Source organism: Acanthopagrus latus, chromosome 1 (assembly GCF_904848185.1).
Source record: "Acanthopagrus latus isolate v.2019 chromosome 1, fAcaLat1.1, whole genome shotgun sequence".
Classification (NCBI taxonomy): domain Eukaryota; kingdom Metazoa; phylum Chordata; class Actinopteri; order Spariformes; family Sparidae; genus Acanthopagrus; species Acanthopagrus latus.
Window position 1 is genome coordinate 31853778 of NC_051039.1, and position 12595 is coordinate 31866372.

The 12595-nt window shown below is 38.3% G+C and overlaps 1 protein-coding gene across 1 annotated transcript in view; it reads right to left on the bottom strand.

The window, feature by feature from the left end:
• Positions 1-330: 330 nt before the first annotated feature.
• Positions 331-12595, bottom strand: part of slc43a1b (solute carrier family 43 member 1b) — a 27818-nt gene continuing 15553 nt past the window's right edge. Inside the window, exons 6-15 of the mRNA XM_037110624.1 lie at positions 12298-12390; positions 11881-12014; positions 11300-11442; positions 8603-8749; positions 8334-8369; positions 7687-7819; positions 7401-7530; positions 7195-7268; positions 4412-4535; positions 331-4313 (exon numbers count right to left, since the gene is read on the bottom strand). Of these exons, the coding sequence (XP_036966519.1) occupies positions 4083-4313; positions 4412-4535; positions 7195-7268; positions 7401-7530; positions 7687-7819; positions 8334-8369; positions 8603-8749; positions 11300-11442; positions 11881-12014; positions 12298-12390 (1245 nt within the window). The 3' untranslated portion in view covers positions 331-4082. The remainder of the gene's footprint in view (positions 4314-4411; positions 4536-7194; positions 7269-7400; positions 7531-7686; positions 7820-8333; positions 8370-8602; positions 8750-11299; positions 11443-11880; positions 12015-12297; positions 12391-12595) is intronic.

Genomic DNA, 12595 nt, shown 5'->3' on the forward strand with positions numbered 1-12595 from the left:
TGTGGTTTTAGGTCCATTGTGTTAATACAATGTGTCAAAATTAAAAAAAGTAACTGTACAGTCACACATGTGAGGTTGTGCTGAAAATAATGACACCAAACAAGGCAAGGTAAATAGTTTTTATGGTGAAATATAATAATAAAATCAAAAGTAGTCAAAAACAGCCAGTTATATCCCTGAAGTCCCACCTTCAAACACAACCTCATTTGGCCATCCATGAAAAAGCTACTTAACCTCCCACTTTTCTATAGGAATACATACTTCCTACAGGCAATGCACTAGTTCCTTAAATTTTCAAAATGTGAAATATGGGAACAAGAGCAAACACAGTTTCATTTAAGGTTTTTAATTGTTTTTAAGTCATTAAATTTCTCTACACCAATTCAAATCACTATTTAAAGTCAAGTCAGACACCAAATAGCAGAAAATGTATCTTACTTTCTGAGAACAGTTATTTACAATGAACAGTTCTTTTAGATCATATTCAAAGATGTCAAACATCTGATACGTCCTAAATTTGAGACAGCTGATTCTGCTGTGACCAACAGACCTTAATTACCACAGATAAACAGTGAAATAATAACACCTAGAAGATGGGTGAAATAAAAGCAACACAAACTTTCTCTCCGAAGCCTATTATGTCCAATTTCCTGTATACTTTGTCAGAATACCCGTATTGGACTGCATTATATTAAAAGGTGTGTTGCTGTATATTCTGTCAACAGGTTGCTATCAGGTAAACAGGTGCATGTCAAAAACACCATTTCAAATAAGGGGTTTTATTTATTTGTGCGTTTCCTGCCTTTAAAATCCAGACGCTTAAACTTAAATCAGCACATTGTGCGTTTTAGGGGTCAACCCAAGGCACTTTCAAAGCATGCACATCATGTCACACAAACACACATTTCAACATTCTTACATATCATGATGTAGTCACTGGATAAATCTTATCATTGACCAATTGTCACATTTTTCATTTCGACCATACAGACTTTATGAGATGTCATGTTGTGCTCTCACAACAAAGCACAGCTGTCTCTTGTGGTGTGCTAGTTCTGTCCTAAAACTTGTCAACTCTTTCTACTACAAAAAGAAAAAAAATGCTTCACTAGTTACTATGATATTTCTACAACACACATAATTGTCTGTGTAAGTGTGTGTCTGTTTTATCATTACATTTTTGTCTGTCAAGTCTGTGCCTGCACAGAATCTAAGAAAAGCTTTCGGAGAGGAGAGTAGGAAGACTTGTCTTTGATGTCATCGCCTGGGTGAAATAAGGACTGACATCTGACCTTTCAAGTGTCTCAGTCAAAATGAACTTCTATTCATGTACATAGTCCTATATTATTGACCTCTTTCTTCTGATGTCATTTTCTGTACCACCAACTCTCTCCTCCTTCTCATGTTTGTCCTCCTAAGAAACATTGGGCTGAGAATAGATGTGATTGGCTGAGATATCTCTAGATTCTGAATTCACATCAAACCATTTTTTATTTTATTCAAGAGAGGCAAACAAAAACTGGAAACAATAACAATCTACACAGAACGTGGTGCACGTCTACATTATTAAATAATATACACTAATATTGAGCTCAGGAGAAAAACTAAAGAACCTTTTAAAATAGTTTTAAATAGAGTCCACTTAATTCACATTTATAGATATATATAGATATCCAATTATCAAAGAGAGACTTACATGAAGTCAGAGAGAGAAGCAAGCTTCAAAAATAATTGAGAAAACTTTAACATACATAATGCTTGTGGAGGGAGGTATATTTTTCAGGTGCTTTAGTCAGAGCACTTGAAAAGCAGCGGACTTTAAATAATTTCAGCTCATCTCTTTTCTGCTTGATATTAAGTAAAGATCTAATTAAACTTGATTTAACTTCCTGCTTTAATGGGAAAATTGGCTTCTGCACTTCCTGCCTCTCTAGTTCTTTGTTTTCTGAGCTGATCCGACCTGGTCCTGTGAATAAAAACTCCACAAGACAACAGTGCTTAAAGGTCCTATTTGTAAGAAAAGTTTATCTCTGAGTGTGATTCCCAAGTCTTCAAACACTGACGCTTTAGGATGACTAATCAGTGCTGTCGCCACCAAAACACATTGACCTGTGGGGAATGACACTCAAAAATCAATCAGCCTTTACATTACAGTCACAAATAACATTCAATAGTCTTTGCACAAACCTGGGACATACATCAAATAACAATTTTCCTGTAGGTTCATCACCATCAGTGCCACACTTTACATTGTCACACTGTATTCACCAGCCTGTCCTTGCCAGAAAAAATACTCCTATTTACATTTTTGTTGTGAAGTGCTGTTTTTTTCTAATGGTTGTAGTAATTATTACAGCAGAAGAAGAGGAAGTCAAGTGAAATTGTATAATGGAGAGGCCAGGCCACATAGGGAGGAGGGCAGGGGTGGACGGTTGGGTCAAACAAACACAGGACTTTCACCTATGAGACCGCTGTTCATGTCCAGTGAGACACAAAAAGTCAGTTATTTTAACTTACAAATGTAGTTAAGCCACATCATGTACATAACCTTGCTAAAGTTACATAAAATGAAGATATTTTAAGCCAAAACAAAATATTTCTAAACCTGCCCAAGTTGTTTTCTTGACTAAACCTAACCAAACTGCCAAAATACTATACGCCTGTTGCTGGGCTGATGTAATGTTGTTTTGGGAGTCACTGGCTTATGACCTATTCAGTTGTATAGGTCTCAGGATGTTTTCATATTGTCATTTAATGCAATGTTATTTCAGAAATTCAATTGTAGCTTCTGCTGCTGAAGTCTTTAGCCATGCAAACAAGCAAACTAAAAACTATAACCCTGTCAAATTAAGATTATTTTCGCTGATCTAAAAATCATAGTCAATTAGATTTATTTTTCAAAATTAGAGAAGGAATCACACCAAAGAAGTGTTAGAGCAACTTATGAACATGACCATAACTCACATATTTACAATGATCTGATGACGAGAGAATAACAAGTTCCCTAGTGTCTTCTGTTTATTTGTTTCAGTTGCTAAAATGGACATTCAAGTTTAAATTCAACACAGTGAGAATCTGGATATTAATTATTTCATTAAGTTGCATCTATTTACCCCACCTAAAAAAACAGATCATGCTAGTATATAATCATATGGATATTTTGTAGATATCATGTTAAGTTGTGTGCTTTACAGGTAGGTTGTAGTGGATTAATTATTGCATGGTCTTATTTTCATTTGTACTGTAAGTGGAGGTGGCATTTCTTTTTTTTCCACAAGTCACAGTTTTGCCTTAAATATTTCATTATCTTGGAATGACAGGGTTTGTTATGATCATCTCATGTTTTCAGTATAACAGATTATTAATATTTTTTACAGTTATCAACCTTGAAGGATTGATTCTCATTTGTTTCTGATTTAAAACAATTGTCAGGTGTCCTTATGGATTAAAATTGGCTTTCCCTGCTGCACGTCTAAATAGTATAGTAAGCATATTGTCACAGAATATGTAGGCCTGCATTTTAGCCTTTTAAATTTTAGGGACGTTTCAAGCCCATTCAGTGAACTAAAAAGATAAGTAACACTATGTGACATGGTTAGAAATACTGTTGTAGAGTGACTATGTGTTTAATTGTACAAAGTTTAACACAAGCAGAAACACTGGTGTGGTCCTTGAATTGTTAGCCTCTTTTTTCCCTTATTGCTAGGGTCAAGGGTTTGGGGACTAAAGCCTTTCCAAGCATACAGTTCCCTGGTCCACAACATGTACACATATTCTCACTTATGGGCAATTTAGGATGTTTGTGGAGAAAGCAAACCACTATAATCATATGATGTAATCTAATGCAAAAGTAAAAAACTATTTTTTAAAGGAGGAACCTGACTGTAGCCTTACAAATATAACGTCCTGTACCAATGCACACTCCATGTGTGACACCATTACTGGCTTCAATTTTTGTGTCTTGTTTGTTTTTAATAAAGATGTCACAGTTTTCAAACCAGAATGGGGTTGATAACATCCTCAATATATTCATGAACTGTTGAACTGTGATTCATGTGAATTGATAATTTCAAGCCTACCAATCAGTAAACAGTATTCCCGTTTGGTGTGTATCCATTGGCTGCAAGCCCACTGTCCTCGTTCTTAGGAGTTCCACCACCTGATTGGGTTAGAGGTGTATTGACTTTGTCTGATTGGCTGGCAGCCAGCCTATCACGCTCTGCCTTTGCAATGATCAGGTTTCTACGGTGATAGTACAGATAGCCTGGTAACAGGAAGCCAGCCAGGGAGAAGAGGAGAAGGCCCAAATTGATCTGTTGAGACAAGTCAGTGCATGTGACAAACCTATTATAAAACCACTTCTATACATACACCTATCTACTCTCTGATTGTGTGTGCATGTGCGCCCTACCCAATACGGATCTCCACTCAGGGGTCCCACCATCAGTATGAACAGTGGCTGTTGGAGCAAGGCGAAAGCAGCACTGATCATTGACTGCATGCCTGTCAGTGTCCCAAAGTGATTGGCTGGATACCTAGAGTGGGAGGAGAGATAGAAATATTTACACCCCTGATGTACGGTCATGCATCCACTATACACAGTGTATGCTAATGTTTTGAGCTATAAAGCTTTTTAAACCAAAGTTAGTTTGTGTATGTGTTTTTTTATTGTCTTTTAAAACACGCGTAAACCTGCTCGGAATAGGCAATTTGCCCCTTTCCCATTGCCAGGAGACAAGTTCGTTTTTTTTTTTGTTCTTGTGTGTCATAAAAACAGGGAACAGTAGAAAGCAGGACATCATACACTAGGGTCAGAATGTGTACAACCATGAGTCAAAATACTTCCATTTGTATTTATTTGGAATGTTATACTTTATCTTTTCAATTTAATTGATAATAAGAGAACACTTGAATCTTTTAAAAATGTCCAAGAATATCTTGGTTTGTACCCTTTTGTTGTGGCGACTATTAGATAGATAGATAGATAGTTTTTAAGATTGTTTAAAGCCATAAGCATTGAAATGAATCCGCTGACACCAAACATGTCATGCTAGCTTACTGGGAAAGGAGCTAAATATTGCTCCAAATTTGACCTGTTTTTGCCGCGAGGTCATCGACCTCAATGTGAAATGATGACTTGTAATAATAACTTTCAGTCACCACTTAATGAGGGATGAGATGAGGACGAGGAACCTGCTGCTGCTCAAACTGAGAAACTAGACTCATGACTGTCTGACTGCCTTCAATCTTTACAGCTGCTGACACTAGCTTTCACTGTTCTTAAACTGTGTTGGCTGTGAACTGTGCTCACCTTTCTTCTGAAAGAAATTTGTGAGGAGTTGCCCTCCCTCTACTTTCTTTCTCTCCCTTTCTGCCTTCTCATTTTGGTTAAGGCTCCCTGATTTTGCTTTCTTGGGGAAAGACATGTCTTGATAGGCAGCTGCCACTCCGCTCGTTAAGCTGTTTAAAGAGGCATGTTCGTGCACCTGCAGCTGCAAGGGTGGACTGAACCATTATGTATTGTGAGGGGTGAGAGGGGCCTCAGACAGCCTCCACTATTTTTTTTTTCATGCAGAGTAAAGTCTCTCGTCCGATTTATTCTGCTAATTTTATGTTCGTTATGACACTAATTACTTAGAAATAAAATACAACAAATTAAATACACAATTTTTATTTCAGGCCTTTCAAGGGCCCCTTCCCCCATTGGGGCCCTGGTAATCAGTCCTAATTTTCCATCCAGTTTGAGGCCCTTGACTCCAGCTGCATGAACTCCACAAGTGAGTGTAAAACCGGCCTACTCATGTTATCCCAGAATGACCTGACAAGTGTTCCACAAAGCATCTTGTGATTTTGCAGAAGGCTTTCGTAGTCTCTAAGCGCCCCCATAAATGTTAGACTGATATGAGATGTTAAAACATAACTTCGGTAAAAGTGATCACCCTCAAAATCTACTTGATTAAAAGTCTTAAAGTATCTGTTATTAAATGTAGTTGGTGAGTAAAACATGTCTCTCCTTTTCAGCTCATGCAGTAAAAGAGAAAGACATTTTTTGGCAACCCTGCCCACTTTATCCAATCAGGACAGGGAACTCCATTAAAAGTCAAGTAGTGACAGAGAGGACTGAGAGGATTGCTGACTTGAAAACAAACAGGAAGTTAGCTTAAATGACAACGATGCTTACATCAGCTTTAAGCAAATGATGCATGGAGATATATAGGCTATATAGTGTATAGTATGGGTCTATCGATTATCAGTCTGGCCAATTATAAGATACAATATTTAGCCTTTTTCGGATTATCGGAATCATTTAAAAATAGATTTCCAATTAAATGAACTCATCAATCAATAATGCAGTGTGCAATCTGCAAAGTAACTGGTAACTAAAGTTATCTATTAACTGTAGTAGAGTAAAAAGCACAATATTTGCTTCTGAAATTTAGTGGAGTGGAAGTACAGTATATAGTAGAAGAAAATGGAAATACTGAAGGAAAGTCCAAGTACGTAAGAGGATGGTAATTGATTAAATGTACATTCCATCACTTCAAAACAGTTTGTGTAGGTGTCTAGGTTATTAAAACAGTCTGGCTTGGTCTTTCTTTGTGCAACTCTGGGCAGTGCAGCTATAAACATGACACTGACATTAATGTCACCTGGGTATCACATTAGCATTCATTTAGTCAAGTTTCCAGACATTTGTCAGTCCAATGTTCACTCTCTGTTTAGCTCTAATTTGGTCTCCACCAAAAACATATGGCTCATGTTCACCAGCTTTCAAAGATGGTGCCGCATGACTCACTTTTGAGCTTTTTCCTCTTTTTATAGTTCTTTTTGTCTATTTTGCTATTGGTCTATTCTTGTAACATTCTGACGCTGCTGCAACAAATTTCCCCGTCTGCAGGACATTAAAGGATTTCTGATTCTGAAACTTTGTCTACCTGCTGTTTCTATTAGGCAGGCAGTGTACAGTCAGTTTATAATCACTTTTGCATATTAAACAGTTGCCTGTTTTTGGCCTGAAATATGGAAATATAGTTGATGAGAGTGAAAACCAAAGCAATGAGCTGAAAGATGCTAAACAGAGGAGAATTACAGAGTCAGGTGATAATTTGTGTGTTTTCTACTACAAGGCACATTTTCACATTACACATATTTATACATATTTACAGGTTTAAAGATGCTCCTAGTGTTACTCACACAGCAGCATAGAGACCCCCACAGCAGGAGTGGATAAATCCTCGCACTATGGTATGCAGTACAAAGGACACGACCTAGCAGACAAGGAAGGACAGCCAGACAGACTTAGTAATGGTCATCAAAGCATCACTGTGTGTTTATCTGTGTGTCTGTAAATTCAAAAACATTGGCACTGTAATAGCAGGCATTGCAAGTATTTATCTAACCTGTATGGGCAGGTTGTCAATCAAGGAAATGATTCCAAAGGTGACCAATAGAATGTTGGTGAAGATGAAAGCTCTCATGGCATTGGTCAGTTTCTGGATTATTCTGTCTCTCTTTGGGGGATCTGATTGGCTGAAGGGGACAAATGTCAAAAGAGGCGTACAGCTAACGAGCATGAGTGGATACAGGAGTATGAACATGTGCTATTAACAGGACTGCTATACAACATTCTATATGAAGCAAAACAGTCTCTTAACCTAAAGAGAAGCCACTGAACCTTCCTCATACCTTTTCTTAGCTTGTGCATTTGTATTTTCCTCCTCACACTCCTTCATTTTCCAGTCCATGATGTAACCAATCATGGGACAGGTCAGTAAACACAACAGCTGCATTGAACCGAAGATAGAGGAGTAGAAACCAACTGGTCCACAGAAATGCATGTAGCAAAAAAAAAAAAAAGTAGTCAGTGGGATAAGCCTGAAGCATGTACATACAGTATGTATTTTCAGAGCTATGGTCAGGATTTTGGAAATACTGAGGTCATGAAGCTTAGATGTGTAAGGGGTTAATTCTCAGTACGATAGTTCACGGTGTTTCAAACCTACTAGATTACTATTGGAAAACAATGGGTCTGAGAATACTGTTCACACCATTAACTGTAGATGATAAACTTCTCCCAGTTTCTCAGATTCCCATAGAAAATGCCAAAGATATGATCTCAGAGCCTCAGTTATGGTTCAACTCTTTTCTTTGTAGTACAACCACCAACATCCACTCAGCAGTGAGAGGCATGAGCTTGTGAAAGCGTGGAATGTAATCATTAATGGCATCCTCCTCAACCGATAGCTGTTTTTTTATGAGCCATATTTCTGTTTCTTGTTAGATGACGAATTCTAGTTTGTCTGTCCACTTTAAATACTGTACTATACACTTACCTTGTTCCTCTGCCTCCTTCTGCAGCTCTTCTGAAGCTGAAAGAAACAAGAGCCACAGGTCAGACATCACCACGGATGATTTGTCAAAAATACAAATGAAATGGTTGAATGTACACAACATTACTGTTAATCCCAGTTTTCGTCTAGACAACAGTAATTGTTTCACCTCTAATTTCCTTAATTGATGGCAAAGGAATCAAAACAGTGTTGGTGCCCAATACTCAAAACAAAGTAATACTTAAATTATTCATGTAGGTCATCAATCTTACGGTTTGGGTTGCCGTGGGTGACCAGGAACTCCAGCATCTTGTTCATGGCACCCATAAAGAAGATCAGCCTCAGCTGGGTCATTGCCATGGTGATGAGACTCCACAGGAGGATGGGAGAGCAGATAGAATGACATAGCGGCACCGAGCCTGAAGGCAGACAAACATGTATGTTTGTGGAGGCATTCTGAAGTTTAGGTAGAGAACTTCACAGAGAGTCACTCTGTTTGCAGGGACTATGACAATAGGTCATTGTTGCGTCATAGGAGTATAACCTGGATCCTGCTACATCACTTTATCAAAATATCTTTCTTCCCAATCAGAGTCATTGAAAATGTGCAAAGGAATCCACTGGAGTTGTTCATTGTCTGTTGCAAAAGCCTTGACCTCAATACACTCAAGCCAATCCCGGGACCAGACTGAAGTGGAGCTCTCAGGGCTACTGGATTTTACACTCTTGGAGATCTCAAGGAGTTTCCACCTATTTTCTTCAAACAATCCTACTGACACGTGTTGCTACTGGTGTATTATCTAGCCTGGGATTTTAGAGACTTTCTAATGGTTTCCCATTAGGAAATTCCCCCTATAAGCACATTTTGACATTTGATAAACTGACAAAATTACTTATCACAAAATTATCATTGTACTTTCATTCAATTAACTAATTGAAGCTCATTTATTTTAGGTCATTTATACATTGTGGGATTTGTCAAATAAGAAAAGTATAGCTTTAAAAAGAAATCAATATATAAAACATTAAAATAAAGTTTTAGACCAGAGATTCTTTAGGTTTCATTTATATCTTGTTAATGTTGTAAGATGGATGTTAAACAATATTTAAGAGGGCATGTTTTCTCTCTTCTGTTTAGGACCTCAGGTGACATGAGGTCCTGAAGTAACACAAACAAACAACAAACTTTGACATTTCAAGGTAAAAACAAAAACAAAAAACAGTTAGCTACAACATAAGGACAAAATTTACTAAGTGATTTTTGACAAAGTGGTCCCTGCACAAACAATCCTGCTGCTGCTCCTGATGGCAGATGAAGATTTTGGCAACCGACACAAAGTGAGTTTTTCATAGTGGACATCAATAAAGATGCTTGTGTATCACAACGTATATCATTATGTATGATAAATCCCCTCCTGCCTTCCACTGTGGAACCTATAAAAGGAGGAAGGATCATTTGGTTTACGGTGCCAGACTTGAAAGCTCTCAGTTATCACTGTGGTAAATGTGCAGACCAATCATTTCTTTTTTGGTTTTTAATGTTTAAAAAGGTACACTTGCTTTTCATAGCCTCTGATCAAATTTAAATATATTTCAAGGGTACATTTACATTATACATTTAAAAATTTGCCACCAGCAGTGTTTAAATTGACTATAGGGTGGGCCAAAAAAACAAATGAGACATTTGGTAAAACCAGCCTATTCTCTCAAGTTTGTCCTTTCATTTTGTTGAGGAATTTCTTCAAAGGACATACGACATAAATATTTCATAATCTACTTGTCCAATACATCCTCCATAGACTTCTGCATCAGTTATTATGATACTTTGTTGATCAAGCACCAGAAATATCACCATTACCCATTCCCCCAGTCTGCCTCCAGCAAATCAAAACACAAACTTCACAGAGGAGATTAACCACTGATTTTTCCATTGACATGTTGTTCTTTCCTGACTGCAGTCTTATTAGCTGAAATCAGTCAGAACTGCCTATCCATGTCCCATTGACAGCTGTCACCACAGTTTGGCACCAAAGTAAGTTTCTGTGATAATATAAAAGGCACTTTGGTTCTTGCATGGCCATGAGCATGTATGGGATTCGTTGGATTAGCAGGTACAACAGCATGTTCTACTTCCTGCCAATATCAGACATCTTCAGGCAGCCACTAAGGAAGAGTGGACCAACAATCAAGAGGCCACAGTCAACAACCTGACCAACTCCATGCAAATGTGTTGCACTGCATGAGGCAAACTGTGGTTACACCAGAAACAGTCACCCCTATCCTCAAATTCACAGAAATGACAGTGGAGACAGTTTAAGGTTGTGAAATGAACAGTCAGCTCTGGTGGACAGTCCTATAGTCCGTGTGCCAACTGCCTCCCTTTAAAACCAACAATCTGTGACACATTTTAGAGTGGCCTTTTAATGGTACCTGTCCAGTGCACACCTGTGCTCTTATCATGTTGTTAAATCAGCATCTTGATAGACCACACCTGTCAGGGGGACAGAATATCCTGGCAAAGGAGGAGCGCTCACTAACACAGATTTTAAATAAGATGTTTTTTCCTCAAAATACAAAGAAAGACTAATACATGTTTTATGTGCACAGACAAGTTTTCAATCTTTTACCTCACCTTCTGAACAACAGGAATAATGCAACAGTGTTTTTTTTCATTATTGTTGTGTGTAGCGGTCTCCTTATTTTCTTTCTTATCTGCATGATTTAGAGCTATACATCATGGTCTTTTCACTTATTTGGACAGGCCATCAAATTACAGACTCAGGCAGTCAATAATTGGATCCAAGCCTACTTCTTTGCACCAGTGCAAAACCATAAAACTTGGTGTCATATACTACTGTAATCTACATGCTGTTTCACAGACCTGTCCACTCTGACAGGAGGTGGAAACCTTGATATTCTTTGTTCCACCAAAACTATGTAAATACAACATAAGACAAAATGTCCCTGACCTTGGCTTGTGCTCTGGGAGTCTGTCTGCTCAGGTCCAGGCTGCCTGGCTCCCACTGTGTCTTCCATGGTGGTCATATGGGTGACATACCTGTCCCCAGTCATCTTGTCCTCAGTCACAACCCCACTCAGCTTCACTTTTTTACTGTAGAGAGAAGACAATAGATTGAACCCATGATAAGACATCCTAAATCACTCTAGCCCTCACCTCATGGTGATACAAAGAGGACAGAGACAAAAAGTGACATTATATCTATGTTACTTTGCTGAACACTAAGTCATAAATGTAAAACAGGGAAAGGGTTCTAGCAGAGGGTTAAATGTAGGGATCTCTAAATAAGAAGACAAGGTAAGATAGACATAATACTAAGTATAGAACAGCATTATGAAATAGAAAAGAGTGGACTCAAATACAATATACTTAGTCCATGTTGTACAATAAGGTAGTAATACACAGAAGATTGTCATACAATGTATATAGTAACATGGTGATTCATCATTATTATATTCCATGGATGTAAGATTGTGTGTGTGTGTGTGTGTATGAGTAACATTGTAACAACAGGATGCAGAGTGTACTGACAAGTATCTGATGTCTTCAGGTGCAGGGAAGGATTCAGCAGGCCAATTGAAGAAGCAGTTGAGGAAGACCACGCAGGCCATACCAGACCAAACCCACATGATGATACGGAACGACACACCAAGGTCATAAATCAACTGAAGAGGAGTGTTAAGAAAGAAAGAAGAGGGGAAGAGAAGAGATTGAGAACATGTTAAAAAAGTATTAGTCCTTCAGCTGCTTCTTTGACTGTTTATCAAGAGTACCTCCCAGTTTATAGCAATCCCATTTATTTTCTCCAGTTAGATTTTAGATTTGTGTGTGTGTGTGTGTGTGTGTGTGTGTGTGCGTGTGTGTGTGCGTGTGTGTGTGTGTGTGTGTGTGTGTGTGTGTGTGTGTGTGTGTGTGCGTGTGTGTGTGTGTGTGTGTTTGTGTGGTCACCTTGACACCAGGGAAGGTAACAGCTGAGGAGGCATACGAGCCAATCATGAGGGAGAGGATGGTTGACCGTACATTCCCAAACATGTTAGGCAGCTGGAGGACAGAGAGAGAGAGAGATTAAAAAGAAGAAAATCTTTTACAGTATCAAACACATAAATTACCCACGCAGCTGTGCTTATCAGTCAGCAGTGTGAAACGGGAGCCTTCATCAGTCAGTTAGTGAAAGACATTTGTAGGTCTGGCCCCACTTTGCTGTGGGTCAGTCAAAAACAAGGCCTCTGAGCTCCTGTAAACAATA